An 18,626-nucleotide genomic window follows, 5' to 3' on the forward strand; every position below is an offset into this window, starting at 1 on the left:
TTTTTTAGTTTAAATAATGAGATTGATAATTTTCATAAAGGAGATCCCATTTCACTAAGTAAATTTACTTATTTAAAATGACAGGGGCATAGTCAGACCAGCAAACAAAGTTTTCAAGCCCTCAAATAAAAGAAAGTACACAAGTTTACTTCAACAAAATATTTTTCTGCAGGTTAATGCTTCAAGATAAACAAAATGTGGAAGCACTAAGACTGCTGGCTCTCTACTATTTATGTAGGGAAGGGGATACAGAGAAGGTAAGTTGTATTGTTCTGTTTACATTTCCTATATTAGAAATGCAGGAAGTGCTCTTTTAGAATGTATATTATGGTAGTTTATAGCTGATTCTTGAAAATACACTTTGAGGAAGAGGCGAGCTTCTTAAATCAACTAGTGAAGTAAAACATTATATAGTCAACATTACCCCTAAAAGTTCCTTTGATCATTATTACAGTGTATGTGGTTTTCTATATAAAACTCCCATGCAGTGATATGTTCAATAAATGTAACTAGTGATATTGGGAGTAGAAGAGTACATGTACAAAATATAAGTCCATACTATGTATTTTTAAAATTTAAGTGAGTTTGCATAAGTTAAGTGGGCTTAGGATGAAATCGCATTGGATCTTACAGTAAGGTACATGTTCTCTAGTAGTGAACACGTTTACTATATACTGGGTCACGGAACACCAAAATCCAGTCTGAAGCAATTGGTATTATAACATGTAGTAGATTTGTTAAATTAGATAATGTGACAGTACCTACTGAGCACTTTGGTAAATACTAAAAGAATTTTAGTAGGGGCAACTCTAAATTTTCCAGGCATTAAAATTAATTATACTAAGTGTCTTAATGATTTTTGTATTCTATATAATATTTTAAATATAAACCAGGCTACATAGGTAATCCAAGGGGTGATCTCATATAATATTAATATTTATAAACCTGTTATTATTCATATCTCATTTGTGTCATGGATTATTTATTGTAGAGGGAGCTTGGCATGTACAGTTAATTGAATATTACAGGTATCGTTACCCATCTAATGGTTTCCATTCAATAACAAATATTAAAAAAATTCTAAAACTCATTCTTTATTGATAATTATTTAGCTTTTGTAAAGAAGTCTTAATACTACAGGATTTCATTGGAAGACGAGGAATTAGTAAAAGCAAATATCTTTTTAAATAATATTTACTAGTCTGTATGTCATATAGTATGTTCTTTATTTCATAGTTTATTTTAAAATTACACTGGGTACTTTTGTTTTAGGCTGCAACCATGCTGGAAAACCTAGGAAATGCATTGGATGCCACAGAACCGCAGAATGCTCAACTTTTTTATAAGATCACAATAGCCTTCAGCAGAACTGTAAGAGTGCCCACTGTGTACCAGAGCTCTGCTGTCTACAGCTGGGAATAGAAAATACGTCACAAAGGTTGAGCTCCAAAGAGCATATGGCCTGGAGTAAAATATGATATGTATATAAATTTGTGATCCGCTTCTGAGAAAGGCAGTCCCGGGGAGATATGGTTTCCAACTATGAGAAGCCATCATGGAGGCTTCATGGTGGAAGTGGCACTTGTTCAACATTTAAGGAGAAGGAAGTCCTTCCAGGCAAAGGGAGTAGGAACTGGTTTATTTTAATAACAGCATAGGATTTATAAATAGGGTTATTTGTTTTGTTTTTAAAAACTCTTTGAAAAAAGTTCTAATGTAGAGAATAAACTATTTTGGTGGGGGAAATGCTTGGTATCTTACTTTTATAATATTAAAGATTTGCATTACAAATGCCCAATAAGAAAAAGATAATCAGGAATGAAATAGGAAAAAACAAAACAGAAGAATCTTGAAATCAATATCTTAAATGATTGTATCGAAAAGTTATTTGATTAAGCTAAAAAAAGGGTATATGTAAGTATAATTAGTAATTAGTAAGTATAATTAGTAATATGTAAGTATAATTAGTAAATATAAAGTTGAAAGAAAAATCAAAGATGTGGATTGTTAAATGACGTGAATAAACTGAATTTTCATATTTAAAAACAAAGATTGTCAAATTATGTGAAGTTTAGAGAAAAACAAATTCTGCTATTAGGAAAGTTTGAGTTAAGAAAGGTGTTTATTTACCTGTTGCCAGACACTTGATTAATTTACAAAAATTCAAACATTTTAGTATTTTACTCTTAAAAGCCATTGTCTTCAAAAGTTACTTACTTACTCTAGGAGCATTGCCATTTCTTGAAATATTTTTGAAACTTTATAAAAAGTTTCTAAGGCATAATTTTTTTAAATACTCTCAATGGTAGGTCCTGTGTTTTTTCATTTCTCTCTCTTTCTCTCTCTCTCTCTGCAATAACTTTTTTGTTCTTTTTAATCCTCACCCAAGGACATGCTTATTGATTTTAGAGAGAGGGGAAGGGAGGGAGAAAGAGAGGGAGAGAAACAGAGAAACACCCACTGGCCACCTTTTTTACATGCCCTCACAGGGGACTGGGAGTCAAACCTGCAACCTTTTGGTTTGCGGAACAACACTTAACCAGTTGAGCCACATCAGCCAGGGCCTGAAGCAATAACTTTCTTGTCTGTTTTGTAAAACATTCATAAGACAGTTTGAAAAGAGTTCTAAAAATTGTGCTTGTAAAGCAATGTCATTAGGAGTATATTTGTCAAGATAGCTATTTTTTAAAAGCACTACTCAGGATATATAAGTTCTGCTAGCATATAAACTTTTTTGCTGAACTGCCTAGATAGTTAATAGAGAAGTTTTATTTACTACTCATTATTAAATAATTTTATTTTTGCTGCTGTTAAGTACAAATAATTGTCTATTTAGAAAAATAGTCCTTTTGACAGAATAGAAGTGTTCTATTCTAACTTAATCTTTTTCTTTTTAGTGTGGACGTAATCAACTGATTCTTCAAAAAATGCAAACGTTAGTAGAAAGAGCTTTCAGTTTAAACTCTCAGCAATCAGAATATGCTACAGAACTTGGATACCAAATGCTTCTACAAGAAAAAATTAATGAAGCATTGAAGTGGTATAAGGTTGCTATAAATCTTGAAGAAACTAATATCACTGCATTGATTGGTATGACTGCTATATCTGTTAATATTTGTCATGTAGATGCAAGTCATAATTGCTTGTCATGCTTGTCATTAAAAGAAATGTATTTTGTGGTTTTCTAAAATTAAACTATTCTCCACTATCCACAATAGAAAAAAATCACATATCTTTAAAAATTGAATTTTTACCTTAGAAATATTGAAAGGATGTTTTTATGAGACAGTTTCTATATATTATGAATTTTATCATAACAGATTTTATATAGGCACAAGCTACCCACTTTCTTTTATTTTCACCCTTTTTCCTTGTTTCTTTTTAAATCTAAAATTTTCATGTATTATTTAGAGGGGAAATCCTGTTTTATTAATGTTGTTCATGTTAGCTTAAAGTTTGCATGCCTAAAACCAAATAAATATATGGACATTGACTGTTTTTGTCTTGTTTGATTTTAGGATTTATCCGATGTCAGTTAATAGAAGGACATTTACAGGATGCAGATCAGCAGCTAGAATTCCTTAGTGAAATTCAGCAGTCTTTTGGGAAAAATGCGGTACAGTATTTTATTTTATTAGAGAGTAGATCCCAGCTACTGTTTATAAAATGTGAAATTTTAAATTGTCTTATTATTTACTAATAAATTGAGAGAACTAGTGTACACTAATTTTAATATGTAATTTCATTTATTAATTTATCTCTATGTAAAATTAGACTTTAAATATTCTCCCATAAGATTTTAAAAGGCTATCCAGGCTAATACTTAAGTTTGAACAAATACTTCACATAAATAGCACTTTATATACATTTAAAATCTAAGTAGAAACAAAGTGCTTTATAACTGAATGGAATAATTTATAAAAACTACTAATTTTTCAGGAATTAATCTATTTACATGCAATTCTTGCCATGAAGAAAAATAAACGACAAGAGGAAATTATTAACTTATTAAATGATGTCCTGGACACCCATTTTTCACAATTCCAAGATTTACCTCTTGGTGTACAGTATTTTGAGAAGTTAAATCCTGATTTTTTGCTAGAAATCATTACAGATTATCTGAATGTCTGTCCAATGCAGGTAAGTAATTCTGGGACATTGTAGGGGGAGTTTATTGAATTTATTGTGGTTATACTGATTAATAAAATTATGTGGGTTTCAAGAGTACATTTCTAACACATCATCTGCATATGGTATTGTGTTCATTACCCAAAGTGAAATCTTCTGTTACTATTTATCCCCCCTTTGATTCTCTTGTACCTGGCTAAATTTACCTTGGTTAAATTTATTCCTAAATACCTTATTTTTCCATTGTTGCAATTATAAATGGGATTGCTTTCTTAGTTTCTCTTTCTGACAGTTCATTATTAGTGTATAAAAATGCCACCAATTTCCAAATATTAATTTTGTAGCTAACCACTTTACTGAATTTATCATATCTAGTAGTTTTTCTGTGGAGTCTTTAGGGATTTCTATGTACAATATCATATTATCTGCAAATAATGATAGTTTTGCTTCTTCCTTTCCAATTGGATACCTTTTATTTCTTCTTTGATTGCTGTGGCTACAACTTTCCATACTTTGTTGAACATGAGTAGAGAAAGCAGACATCCCTGTCTTAGTCTTTATCTTAAGGGAAATACTTTTAGATTTTGCCAGTTGAGTATGATGTTGATTGTGGGTTTGTCATATATGGCCTTTATTACATTGAGGGATGTTTCCTTTGCAGAGAGTTTTCATCATAAATGAGTGCTAGATTTTATCAAATGCTTTTTCTCCATGTATTGATATAATCATGTGGTTTTATCCTTCATTTTGTTTATGTGGTATATCATGTTTATTAATTTGCAGATATCATATCAATGTTGTATCCCCCAAATAATCCACTTGATCACAGTGTATGATCTTTTTAATGTATGCTGGAACCAGTTTGCTAATATTTTGTTGAGGATTTTAGTATCTTTGTTCATCAGGGATATTGGCCTATAATTTTCTTTGTAGAGTATCTGATCTTGGAATTAAGATAATGCTGGCCTCGCAAAATGACTTGGAAATCTTCCCTTCTCTTGAATTTTTTGGAATAGTTTGAGAAGGATAGATATTAGTTCTTCACTGAATGTTTGGTAAAATTTACTTGTGAAGACATCTGGTCCAGGACTTTTGTTTGTTGGAGGTTTTTCAATTACTGCTTCAGTTTTACTAGGTGCAATCTGTCTATTCAGACTCTCTGATTCTTTCTGATTTAGTTTTGGAAGATTGTATGTTTCTAGGAATTTATCTATTTCTTCCACATTGTCCAGTTTGACGACATATAGTTGATCATAATATTTTCTTACAATCCTTTGTTTTTCTTTGGTGTCAGATGGTATCTCTCCTTTTTCATTTCTGATTTTACTTATTTGGGTCCTCTCTCTTTTCTTCTGGATGAGTTAGTTAAAGGTTTGTCAGTTTTGTTTATCTTTTATAAGAACCAGCTCTTGATTTCTTTGATTTTTCTGTATTTTTTTCAACTCTATTTCATTTATTTCTGCCCTGCTCTTTATTGTTTCCTTTGGGAAGAATTGCAGATGCATGCAAAAGTGGAACTAGACCACCCTCTTATTACCACACATGAGAATAAACTCAAAATGGATTAAAGAATTAAATGTTAGATTCAAAACTATAAAAGTCCTAGAAGAAAAACACAAACAATAAAATCCAGAGGTAGAGGGACTGAGCAAAAGAAAGAGAGGAGAGAGAGAGAGAGAGAGAGAGAGAGAGAGAGAGAGAGAATACTCAGGGACATGGACAACAGTGTGGTTACTCGGGGGAAGGAGTGTGGGTAGAGGTCAGAGGTCAAAGAGGGTATATCAGGGATAAATGGTAATGGAAAAATATAAAATAAAAAGAAAGTGAAGTATTCTATGCAGCAGTGGTCATATTCTGAAAATCTTTTTGAGCACACATTTTTGTGCTCCAACATAGCAAGAAGATGTGGCACTTTTTTGTCAGTAACAGTGGCTTTGATGATCAGTACAGAGGCCATACTCCAGTTAGGAATATGTGTGTGTGCAGAGTAAGGGGGGTGGGGAGCATCATCCTTCAGGTAAAGGAAACAGCATTAGGAGGGCATAGGAGGGAGAATGATTGTTCAATATTTAAGTTCTGAAATCACATTTCTAAGTTATGAGTGGATAACTCCTGCGTAAAGATTGGTTTTAAAAAAGAGTAAACAAATTGTCTAGTTCTTCTTTAGTTAAATATATTATATTCATTATTAATGAAAAGAGAAAAAAGTGAGGTCCTATAACATGCCAAGCAGAAAAGTGGGAATATGAAAATATGATTCAGTTGGTACAGTACACATGAGTGTGTTCTACCTTTAGGTTCTACTAGGAAAGCAAAGTCTGAATTGTCTACAAACCGACCATGGGTTACTGTGGGGGGTAGTGCAGATTATTGCACTGAGTAAGTCACAAGGCAGGTTTAAAATGAGAACTTCCATTGCCTTGATTCTCAGTTTCAACAAGAAATGACCTCTTAGTTATCTTTCCTTTGAACTAATGTTCCTTTCATATCTGATTGAGAAATTGTGTAATTTTATAATTATCTTTCTGAACAAAGCCATTATTTATATAATCTCTTCATAGATCTCATGGAAATAAATTAATATTAGTCAGGCAAAGATACTTGACAATAAATAGAATAAGAAAAATTTTAGAAAAATATGTGGTTTTGGTATTCACATTACAATTAATTTGTGTTTATTTTTAGCCAAATGTCATTATAAACTTATAAAAGTGACCTGCTAATTTGTTTTGTTTAGCCTGCAAGTCCTGGGCAGCCCCTTTCTCCACTTCTCGGACGTTGTACGTCAGTCCTGGAGATGATAGTAAGAGCTGTGCCAGGTCTTGTGCAAGCTGTCTTCCTGATAGCAAAAGTGAAATATTTGTCGGGTAAAGTATACCTTAAAAGCTTAAAGAACCTTTATATTGTGATGTTGATAAAAATCATATAAAGAAACTATGAATTTCACATATATGGATAATAGTCACATAAAATGCATGTTTTACATGTGCACAGATACCTAACTTTTATCCAAAATAAAATTGCATAACTTGTTTAACTACTTAATTCTTTAAAATTTACTATAAACTTTTGTGGTTTAAGTGAATAGTTGGGAACATACAGTTCTACCACTTTTTAAAAAGTCCATCACATAGTACCAGGGTCTGACAGTGATAATTTAGTCTTTAATCCATAGTTCTTAACTCATCAGCATAACAAAATGTGTGACATTTACCAGGTTTCAGGCCCTGATAGAATTTCTTAATTGCTATTTAGTTTCTGTGACTGGTTACATACAGCCGTAAATAAGATAGACAGACAGACAGACCTCATCTTTTTAGGACACAAACATATGTATGATATATTCATAAAAACAGACTATCATCTGGTACTTACATATGTACCTTTGGTGGTTGAATGTTGTGCTAAATAAATAAGTTTATAAAGTCCTAAGAGACAGAAACCAACTTGAAGGTATTCTCATAAGCAGTTATATCCTATACATAATGGAAAGAGTTAAGAGATTGGCTTCACTAATTTTTTGGATGACAGTTTTAACTGTTTAAAAAAAAAGACCTACATAATCTCAAAAGCTTGTTTTGCCCCTACAGTACTCTAGTTAAGAGAAGTGACTCTATAATACTCTCTTCTAATTGAGTTCTACTATTGAACCACATGATATTTCTATTTTCTCCCCAATTGGAATGAGTAGCACCTACTAATTAATGAAACTAGGACTTTGAATTCAGATTAATTTATTAATTCTCTAGGGATGAAAGGGTCTCATATTAACCCTTTTTTTCAAAAAGAGAAGACTGAAATAATTTGAAACTGTGCTGGTATTGCTGAAATTGTCAACATTCATTCAGGTTTGTGTGTCTTATGTGCAGATAAGCCAAACACTGAGAAGCTGGTGCTTGGAGGTAGGGAAGGGTTTATTGATTTGGCCAAAGCAAGAGGACAGGAGAGTAAAAGCTCTCAAATCTATCTTCCCCAAGAAGCAAAAGTAGGGACTTTTATGCAGCAAGAGAGTAGAGAGGGGGAGTTTTGAGGGAACTGAGGGAGAAGTCTGTGTTTCTTCAGTCTTAGATTCTAACACCTATGCAACCAAGTCTTTTGGGCATTAGCAGGTGGCCACAACTTTCTTAAGGGCACCCATTCTTTCTGCAAAACAGACTCATACACTGTCCTTGTTAAACTAGACTTATCTCCTCCTGCTTGATAAAGAAACAGTATATCAGCCACTTAACTATTATATTGTGAGAACAAGGGGTATCAAGCAGGCAGAGCAGGTGGGGTCTGACTACACTGGCATGTGTCTCAGTAGCAGTATTCTTGCTAATTTGCCAACTGCACCAGCCGCCTGGATCTGGGCTAAACTTAACAAGTTAAGGCTGTAATCCTGCATCAGAATGCCCTCACTGTAGACACCAACACAGTTCAGGGCCACCTGCACTTCTGACTAGCTGGCTACAAATTTCAGGCTTCCTACCTTGTCAGGTTTGAGAATTTACTAGAATACTATACTTTCAGTTAGAGTTTTATTGTAACAAAGGATATTAATCTGAACCAGCAAAAAGAAGAGATGCACAGGATAAGGTCTGGGTGGGTCCCAAATGTGAAGTTTCCATCGTCCTCTCCCTGTGGAGTCGGGACACATCAACTTTCCGACACAGCACTGGATGACAGTACCTACAGAACACTAGCAGCCATGGAAGCTCACTCAAGGTATGGATTGAATCACTGGCCACTGATTCAACTCAGTCTCTAGTTTCCCTCTTCCCAGGTCAGGTTGACAGCACTTGGCTCAAAGCCCTGGCCCTCTAACCATGTGGTGGGTGTTTGTAAGGTGGCCAGTCCCCGTCTTGAGTTGTCATCATAAACTCAAGGCCCACTGCAAATAACAAAGACATTCCTGTTTGTGAAATTCCAAGGTTTAGAGACTCCCTCTCAGGATCCTTGGAAAAAGGACAGCTGTGTTCTTCATTGTATAGGACCCTTACAAAAATGGGTCGTCAGACATCTGTGGCTTTTGTTTTCCTCCAAGAGGGCTTGGACTGCTCTTAGATGCTCTTAGATAAAAATGTGAGGTTGATGTGATCTTTGTTTATATGGTCGTTTTTCCCAACAGGATGACCCATTTCTCTATTTTTTAAATACTTAGTGGCCTTCTAAAGCTAACTCCACATTCTCTTCCCCTTTCTTTAAAAGAAACCAGATTCTGATCTTAATTATTGATACATTCCTCATTTTCTTCACTTTTTTTGCAAACCTGGTTCTATTCCTAGTACTTTCCCCCCTGGGTAATAACCTCTCCATTTAGGTTACCCCCTCAACCCTCTTCTCTCCTAAAAGAATATGGGAGTGGTAATTCACATGCAAATTTATTGGCTGAACCTTCCCCTTTCTTTTGTCTGCACAGCTGAGTGTTGGATTGCATCACAATGAAGAATCCAGTATTTGTTATGCTTAATGGTTAATGGACAAATTTTGACATTATATTTCATAAGTTGTGTACCACCTCAACCAAATTTTTGCCCATTAATCTTCTGTCTCTAAGGAAAAATGTTTTCTGTTTAAATGGATTTGTATTAAAAATAGCTGAGCCTTTGGGAACTGGAAGCCCTGACTATAGCCTTATTTTTTCTGTTGAGTTGGCAGGTAAGGTTAAGGAGAGTAATTGCACAGAAAATAATTTAGGATCTCTTCTCCCCCAGTTCTCCCAGTAAAGCTGAATGTGAAGTTGGCCTGGCTGTACTTCCCTAAAGCCAACTCATGAGATGGCTAATGCAGACCACACTGTTCAGAGGAAGGGCCTTTTCCTTTTCGTACCCCATCTACCAGCCCAAGGCAGATTCCACGCTTCCAGCCACTTTAATCTTGGTCACTTGCTTTTATTTTAAGACTCCCAGATATATAGTAGGTGTGTTTCCAAAACCTTTGGTATTTCAGTTGGTATTTAAAGGCATTTTAAATGTAAAACACATATTTCTAAATCTCTGGAATATATCCTTATGCCTTTTTGTAATTTTATGGACAGCAATAGCACTTCTAGCCAAGAATGATAACTAAACTAAATTTTATTTGCTAGTGTGCCATTCTATCTATTTAAATTTCTGTTTTACAGAACTTACTTTAATGAAATTACAAATAAAAAATTTTTGATAAGGAAAATAAATGTACATTTACAGGTCTCTCAGTAACAGTGGTGACCGATTCTGATCTCTTACACTGTTTTTTCACTCTTTCTCTGTTTTGCATTTCTTGACCAGGGTACCAGTGCACTCTGATTTACAAGTACAGACGAAAACAAATTAAACCATGGCTTTATGAGCAGAGAATGTTAAGTTCAAACACTGGAACTGTCTGTAGACCAACTACTTTTCTTCCTCTTACCTCTCAGATCTCCAGCTCGTAATCACTTCATTTCTCACAGTGCCTTGTTTCCCTCACTAGGTGATATTGAAGCAGCTTATAATAACCTGCAGCATTGCCTGGAACACAATTCTTCTTATGCAGATGCTTATCTCCTGATGGCTCAGGTTTATTTGTCTCAGGAAAAATTTAAATTGTGTTCTCAGTCTCTTGAACTTTGTCTGAGCTATAATTTTAAGGTAAGTGTTCCAGACTCAAATGGGTAAGACATATCACCCTCCTTGAATCTTCAGCAAATGTTTACATATTCAATTATTTTTACTTTTGCCTTTAATATTTTGCTAATAGGAGAGCAAATGGAAGCAACTGTGGTATAATTAAAAAAGACTATATGGACTCAGTAGCGAAGACCACCTGTCTCTCTCTGAACCTCAGTTTTCTCTACAACTCATAATACCCTGCAGTTATAGTGAGCCTTAAATGCATAGTAGAAGAATATAAAAATAATTATAAACTGTAAAGAATGCCAAATATTTTTATGTATAAGTATTTTTATTCTATTACCTGTTTCCTTCTTGGACCTTGGTTTTTAATAACTTTTGTCTAGATTTATCATCAAAGAATTCTTAGTCATTTTGAAACTTAGCATGTGGTTTGAGGATGTAAACACACTAGATCCTATCCAGGATATTCTGTGATACTTCCCATATCCCTCAGCACTAGGGGGAATCCTGGGTTCAGCTGCTTCCTGAACTACCTGTAGCCATGGGGACTGCCTCAACTTTTTACTTGGGTTCACAGGTTCTTGAGCCCTGCTATATGAGAATCTGTCAGTGGATTGGAGAATTCAAGGTCCAAGCAAGCCTTGTAGACAATAATATCTGCTTCTTAGGACAATAGTTCTCAAGACTGATGGCACAACAGAACCCCAGTGTAGGTACTTCACCCTAATCAATCAGAATCTCCAAGAGAAGGCATAAGCAGGATTATTTACACAAAGCTCATAGGAGACTACCGCATAAGGAGGATTATAGCTGTCCCGGATGGCACAGGGCTGCTGCTTCACCTCGTTCTGGATTATCTTCTCTTTGACTCCTTCCTCACTCATTCTGGTTTTCTGCATGCAGTGTTGCTAGCCACAATAATGACAGGGCAGCCTTGTCCCATGTTTCTGAATAGTAACAAAGGGTAAAACCACTGTTTGATGAAGGTGTCCTCAAATTTTTAATCTTAAAGTTAAAAAAGTAAAGGAGAGAACTTTGTTTCTAGAAATCTAATAACTTTATATCAGTACCAGAAGTTCTAGACAAAGAAACTCTTTTCCTGAAAACTCAAATAATTTCTCAGACTATATTTGCTGGCCTCACACATTTTGCTTTCATTTTCTCTTCTGTCATGGTAGAGGCACTTAATTAACTGGTGTGCCATCTGGGGAAGCTGAGTAGTAGCAGGTTTCCTGAATTTGATTTAATATAATAAAGGACTGGAAAGTTAATAAAAGGACAGAAATAGACCTTATGTTATAATCACAGGCTATCCTCAAAGATACCGTTATCTTACTGTTTGATGGACTCTAAATTATGTGTTGATGTGTAAGCACTCTAAGGAAGTATTTCTGAATATTATTTTTTCAGGTGAGAGAATATCCTTTATATCACTTGATAAAAGCTCAGTCCCAAAAGAAAATGGGAGAGATAGCAGAAGCAATTAAAACTCTGCATATGGCAATGAGTTTACCAGGAATGAGGAAAATTGGAACTTCCTTGAAATCAAAATGCAAAAACATGGAAGTTGATGCAAGCCATCGTTTATCAATCTTTCTTGAGTTGGTAGAGGTTCACCGCTTAAATGGGGAACAGGTAAGTCGCGTTTGAATTCAGTGGCTCAGATCGGAACTTTTTTGTTCAGATTCATACTTACGTTAGTAGGAAATAAAAAAGCTAAATTTATACCCTTAACCAAAGGGTAAAATTTAGAAAATTTACTTCTCATTACTTTTCACAAAATTATGTGCTTTCCACAAATCATGTACTTTTTGCAAGCCCCTGAAGTTAAACATAATTTGCACTTGGAAGGCATTAAGTATCAGTGTGTGTAGGTTGGATATTCTGAAAGGCTATAACATAACATAGCATAACATAACATAATGTGTAAATAACATTATAATTTAATATGATAGCTTATGAAATGTATTAGTATATAATAACACTATAATATATGATTACCTTTGCTACCATGAAAGGTAATAATATGATATAGTTATAGTTCTGTGACTTCCTAAAAGGACTCACACATGCATACACACAAGCACTACCGACAGAAAATGAAAGTGCCAACCTGAAATTCTGGTAGCTGAGAAAATAAAAAAGCATTGGATAAATAACAGCTTTGATAAACTCATAGGACAGTCATAAAATCAAATACTTTAAAAAATAATAATACGGATGGGTGGATGTATAGATAGTATATAATTTTGAGAGAATTCAAGAAAATGAATTTAATGTCATTGACACCTGATTTTTGGATTAATTTTCATATTTCAGTGGAAGTTAAGAAGGCTCTATATAGATACTTGTAAAATCTCAATTTCTATTTCACTAGTAAATTAACATAAAATACATTTAAATAAGAGCCAGTTCTACCATAAATAGTTAATTTGAAAGTATACTATTTTTTTCACATTTCTGGAATCTAAATGTTTTATCATCTCTAGTGTTGAGATGAATCTTAAATGGCATTTTAGATTCATGAGGTATAAATTTGGAACTGAGGTAATATAATCACCTGAGGTATAACAAAAATGACATTCTAGCATAGGGGACAAAGTAGTCGGCTGCTGAATGAAGAGCCATTGGGTGCTGTGGGTGACTGGCCTAGGTCCCATCAACGAGGCAGTAGCGAACATGGCTAAGAATTTAGACTTTGGAGGAAGGCTGCCTGAGTTTGAATTCTGGTTCTATTATTTGTTAACTTCTTAACTCTCTAAATCTCAATTTCCTTACTGCAAGAGAGGGGTTATAAAAATAACTACCTTACTGGGTTTGTTTGTTTGTTTGTTTTGAGAATTAAATAGGTACAAAATAAATGTTTATCAAATTATAGTGGTGGTGACTCTTGTGTAGTGACTGCTATGTCTCATTTTCAGCTAACATGTTTATATGTCATCTGAATTTGGTTTCTGAGTTTAGTTTTAAATTTTTGTGTTTTTCAAATCAGTATTGCATGGATATCATATTTGCACTTATTGCTCATTTTCTTTTAATAGAAAATCCTCATTTCTGGTGTAATTTGTTGAATATTTTGAATGCTATTCTAATTTCATTCTTACAGCATGAGGCTGCAAAAGTGTTACAAGATGCCATCCATGAATTTGCTGGGACGTCTGAAGAATTGCGTGTTACTATTGTGAATACAGACCTAGCTCTGGCCCACGGAGATGTTGAGAGGGCTTTAAGCATGCTTCGGAATGTCACAGCTGAACAGACTTATTTCATAGAAGCCAAAGAAAAGATGGCAGATATATACCTGAAGCATAGAAAAGAGAAAATGCTATATATCACCTGTTATAGGTAAATAAACTTAGCCCATTATATTTTGATACATTTACCTTCTAAATTAATTTTCAAATTTACATTTTACTTATAACCGCTTTATGGGTACTTCATAGATCCTTGCCTTCAGGTTTTTGCTTTCATGCCCTACAACCAACCACAGTCACTCCAGCCAAGTTATGCACTGTCCCTAAAACATACAATGTAGTAATTGTGATCACTTCAACCTCTGGCTGACTCTGGTTTCTCAGCTCTCCTCCTCACTGGATGTTATTTTTAGACACTGAGTCTTCCTGTTTGGAGAGGGGAAAAGGAACAATTACATATATTTTAATAACTTAAGAAAATTAGGTAATATAACAGCTATTCAGGGGCCAGATGATCATGCTTAATTATTAATGTAATAGTTACAACAAAAGGAAATTACGGCTTAGTATACACCACCCTAAGGTGTGAGTTACAAATTTTCCTTGGTGAAAGGACAGTGGTTTTAAAAGTTACATTCTGCTGCCCTTAGGAGTTACTGGGGGGACACACACACACACACACACACACACACACACACAGGTTGCTCTTACTCTTCTCCCTAAACAACAAGATAAACATACAAGCACACGCTGCACATAAGAGAAAATTAAAGTTTTTATCTCTTGAGGACATAGTAAAAGGCTGATGACTGAAGTCATCAAACCAAGCCAAACTGGTTCATCTGTGTTATATAAATATCAAAGCTCAGAAATCTCAGGTTCTCTGCAGGTGCTGAGTGACTCAAAGAAATTGAGCGGCAGCCCTTTGTGGATGGATGAACTGAATTCCTACATCATATTTTCTAGGATGTTTCCTAAAAATCAATACTAACTGTGATCGCTAATGATGAAAGTACTTTCAAGTAGGGTTACTTTGTTTGAATACAGTATAATGCAGCAGTTAAAAGCATAAGTTTTTTGTTTGGGGCAGATCTGACACATTAGTCATAGACCCAAACTCAGCATGATCTGCAAATTCAGAATAATAATTACCCTTCTTGGAGAATTTTTGACAATTAAATGAGGCATGTTAAAGATTTAGCATGACATTATTTTTGGATTAACTTTGATGTTTGACCTTTGGTAGTCCAGTTTTGCTGGTAAAAAATAAATAGCAAGTATTGAAGTAGAAGATAGCATATATCTTTTAAGGTAACTCATTTCAGCACCTGATTAATGCCATGAATATCAGTGCTCAAGACACGTAAGACAGTATGTGGCCCCCTACTGCCAGGCTATCATTGTTCGGTACCTTTATTCCCACATCATTTCAAAATTAAACAGAATAGGAAATATATGAGATCTGTCCAAAAACTATCTAGCCGTGTAATATGAAAAATAGAGACACTTATTGAAGAACATACAAGAAACATTGTAGATAGGACAGTGATGCCTAGGTCCCTTTAAGGTAGAGGTAGGCCCCTTGGAACCTCACACACTTCTCCCAATCTCTGTTGGCTGCCCTGTCATATTTTCCTGAATCTCATCAATGGTCTGAAATCTCTTTCCTTTCAAAGGTGATTTTAGTTTTGAGAAATGCCGGAAGTCACAGGGCACCAAATCTGGGTTTTAGGGGGCTGAGTCACCTGGTTGATTTGGTGTTCTACAAAAAGTCTCTGCACAAGACATAATGCATGAATGGGCACATTGTCGTGATGAAGCTGCCAATCACCAGTTGCCCATGGCTGCGGCCTTCTGAATTACCCGAATAGTTTGTGTGGAGGAATATTCAAGCCTAATGCAAAATTTGATGCAGTCATTGCTTTGCTCAGTCATTTTGAATGCAGTGACCACACAGTACACATGCTCACTCAACAGCATCTACTGCCCCCACTGACTAGTACAGTGAACTCATCATTGTTCATGCATGTGCATTCCAGCCCTCTTTCCTTGGCTGCCAGGTTACATTGATGTCGCACAATCCATTCTCCTTATATTAACAATGGTTGGACATTTTCCTGACTGTATTTCTGGATAGAATTTATACACTTGTATGTACTCTGTTTCCTGCATTTCAGAAAAATTTAATGAAAAAATGAGTGATCTAGCATGAACAGTCTGGGTGTGGGTTTGGCTGGGTTTTTCCCACAATGTTACACTGTTGGATATGTTGAGGGCACTCCTAAAGGTATTGGCTCATTGAAGTAAGCAAGCTTACCCTTTATTGTTTAGAAGATATTGGTATTCAACATACTAAACAGAGTTGGTCTGATTTCCAGAGAAATTGCTGAAAGAATGCCCAGCCCTCGTTCTTTTCTTCTGCTTGGGGACGCATACATGAATATTCAAGAGGTAAAGTTTCTGATGCTAGTGGACTTAGGTTTTAAAAAATTTCTTTGTGATCAGTATAACATTCTATTAAAAAATTTGTTTTTTTTAAAAAGAATGCTTACTTAATGAAAGGAGATAACCATTACAGTAAAAAAAGTGTTTTTTTTTTCAAATTCAGATCCAATAATTCAACACTGTCGTTATTTAAAATATAGATCATATCAGAAGCAAGTTAAGAGTTTCCTTTAAACAGAAGGGTGAAGAAAACTGTTGACTCTGATGGTGTTTTCTTTAAAGGAAGGTAGTCTTCTGACTACCTGGCCTTTATGAAGGCTGCCAGAAATGAGTCCAGAAGCCATCTCTTAGTTCTCACATTATTATTTATGAAGACAAGGGAGCAATTAACGGGGGGGAAGGGAGCAGTTATACTGATTACTTATACCTGTTCTAGTAACTATCATTTCTCTGAAATTATTAAGGTTTCCACACTTAAATATGTGCTTTATTAGTCTTACTAAGTATTCCAAATGAAAAACTTAATCATGTAAATGAAATGGTGCCGTCAGTGGAACCCAGCTAGGCTGGCTGGTCACTGCCTGCTTTTCTATCTGTCAACATCAGCCTGAAGAAGCCATAGTAGCATATGAACAAGCACTGAACCAAAACCCAAAAGATGGAACACTGGCAAGCAAAATCGGGAAAGCGCTTGTGAAAACTCATAACTATTCAAAGGTAAGTACTTTGTACTTTAAAATCTATCTGTTGGATCAAGTTTTTCAGACTTTGCTCTGTGAGAGGCCCTTAGCAAGCGCTGTTTGTATCTCGATGGTGGTAAATCTCCAAATCGTGCCCACAAACTATAATTCGTGCTCAAGGCTTTCCATTATCTCACATTCCTGCTCACTGCATTTTGCAGAGACTGTTTGAACTAAAGTTTACTTCAGGCTTCATCTCACACCTAAATTCTTATCACTAAATTGGTTATGATAAGCATGCTATTGTTAACATCTTTTCTGTTATATGAAAAGGCATAATAGAGGTCATTTTTGTTGAATGAATTTTGTAAGCCATGTGCTTTGAGGGCTGGGTTTTCTTTTCCCCTAGTAGAGATATTTTTGCTCTATTTCTGTTAACTATTGAACATATATACAACAGCTAACAAAGTATTTGTATTCAGTAAAGTTTATTAGTTTCTGGACTAAAACCAGAAAAAAAATATTGCTGAGCACTGTTTTTCAGCTACTCATTCAAGAAATGCTAGTTGCCTTGTATGATGTTCGGTCCTCTAAGAAAATGGCATACTTAACTGGTAGTGCAGGTACATGCCTAGGCTTCTCCTTGGTTATTTTCTATTACATATATATTTTAAATCTGTGTGTTAAGTACCTATGCTTGAATGCCATTCTCGCTGCCCTTTTTTCCTAACTGAAATGGGATTTTGTTTAGGCAATCACTTACTATGAAGCTGCGCTGAAAAATGGACAACAAAATTATCTTTGCTATGACCTGGCCGAACTGTTATTAAAATTGAAATGGTATGACAAAGCAGAGAAAGTTCTTCAACATGCGCTAGCTCATGAACCAGGTATGACAGTCTTTCAGATTTGAAAAATATCTATACCTGATACATCTGATCGATTTTTTTTATATTATATAAGTATATTTTTGTGTTCCCAGTATTTTACAGATGAAGTTGGTTATGTCATTGACCAGAATGTCACTTTACCCAAATGAGATACTTGAAAAATCTATAATAGATTTATAAAATAGTTGAGTTTGTTATAGGAAGATACTTTACTTTCCAAAATAATGGAAAGGAATGTTCTTTTAAATTGCAACTAAGACTGCTGTTTAAACAAGTAAACACTTTCATAAGGTTTTTTAAAAAGTTCACTATGAAAGAATATAAGGTGTAAGGCTGTTTTCTCCTATGAATTCTACTTGCCCTGTTCTCAACCTATCTCCCTAGAAGTAACCATTTTTGTGTTTAATGTATATTTTATCTGTAGGTAAATATATAAGTGTAATATCTATAATTTTCCTTTTCAAAATATATAATTCTTCTGGTTCTGCAATGTTTTCACACACAGTATGTCGCAGAGATAATCTGATGGTAGGACATTCACACCACTGTATCTACTGGCATCATACTATGGTATAACCCCATAAATTACTTAGCTTTCCCCCAGTTATTGAACATTAAATTTGTTCTCAAATCTTTTGATAGTGTAAACGATGGTACAATGAATGTTCTTGTATCTCATTTGTTGATATGCACTTACATTTCTTAAGAGCA

At 34.7% G+C, this 18,626-nt stretch overlaps 1 protein-coding gene across 1 annotated transcript in view; it reads left to right on the forward strand.

Moving 5' to 3' along the window:
- TTC21B (tetratricopeptide repeat domain 21B) overlaps positions 1–18,626 on the forward strand; it is a 70,821-nt gene that overhangs the window by 15,563 nt on the left and 36,632 nt on the right. The window contains exons 7-18 of the mRNA XM_045830839.1: positions 173–257; positions 1,273–1,371; positions 2,898–3,090; positions 3,519–3,616; positions 3,940–4,140; positions 6,866–6,995; positions 10,564–10,721; positions 12,117–12,341; positions 13,813–14,051; positions 16,279–16,351; positions 16,952–17,062; positions 17,777–17,915. Coding sequence (XP_045686795.1) covers positions 173–257; positions 1,273–1,371; positions 2,898–3,090; positions 3,519–3,616; positions 3,940–4,140; positions 6,866–6,995; positions 10,564–10,721; positions 12,117–12,341; positions 13,813–14,051; positions 16,279–16,351; positions 16,952–17,062; positions 17,777–17,915 — 1,751 coding nt within the window. The remainder of the gene's footprint in view (positions 1–172; positions 258–1,272; positions 1,372–2,897; positions 3,091–3,518; positions 3,617–3,939; positions 4,141–6,865; positions 6,996–10,563; positions 10,722–12,116; positions 12,342–13,812; positions 14,052–16,278; positions 16,352–16,951; positions 17,063–17,776; positions 17,916–18,626) is intronic.

This window comes from Phyllostomus hastatus, unplaced genomic scaffold (assembly GCF_019186645.2).
Source record: "Phyllostomus hastatus isolate PE091 unplaced genomic scaffold, TTU_PhHast_1.1 phas_contig_1, whole genome shotgun sequence".
Lineage (NCBI taxonomy): Eukaryota > Metazoa > Chordata > Mammalia > Chiroptera > Phyllostomidae > Phyllostomus > Phyllostomus hastatus.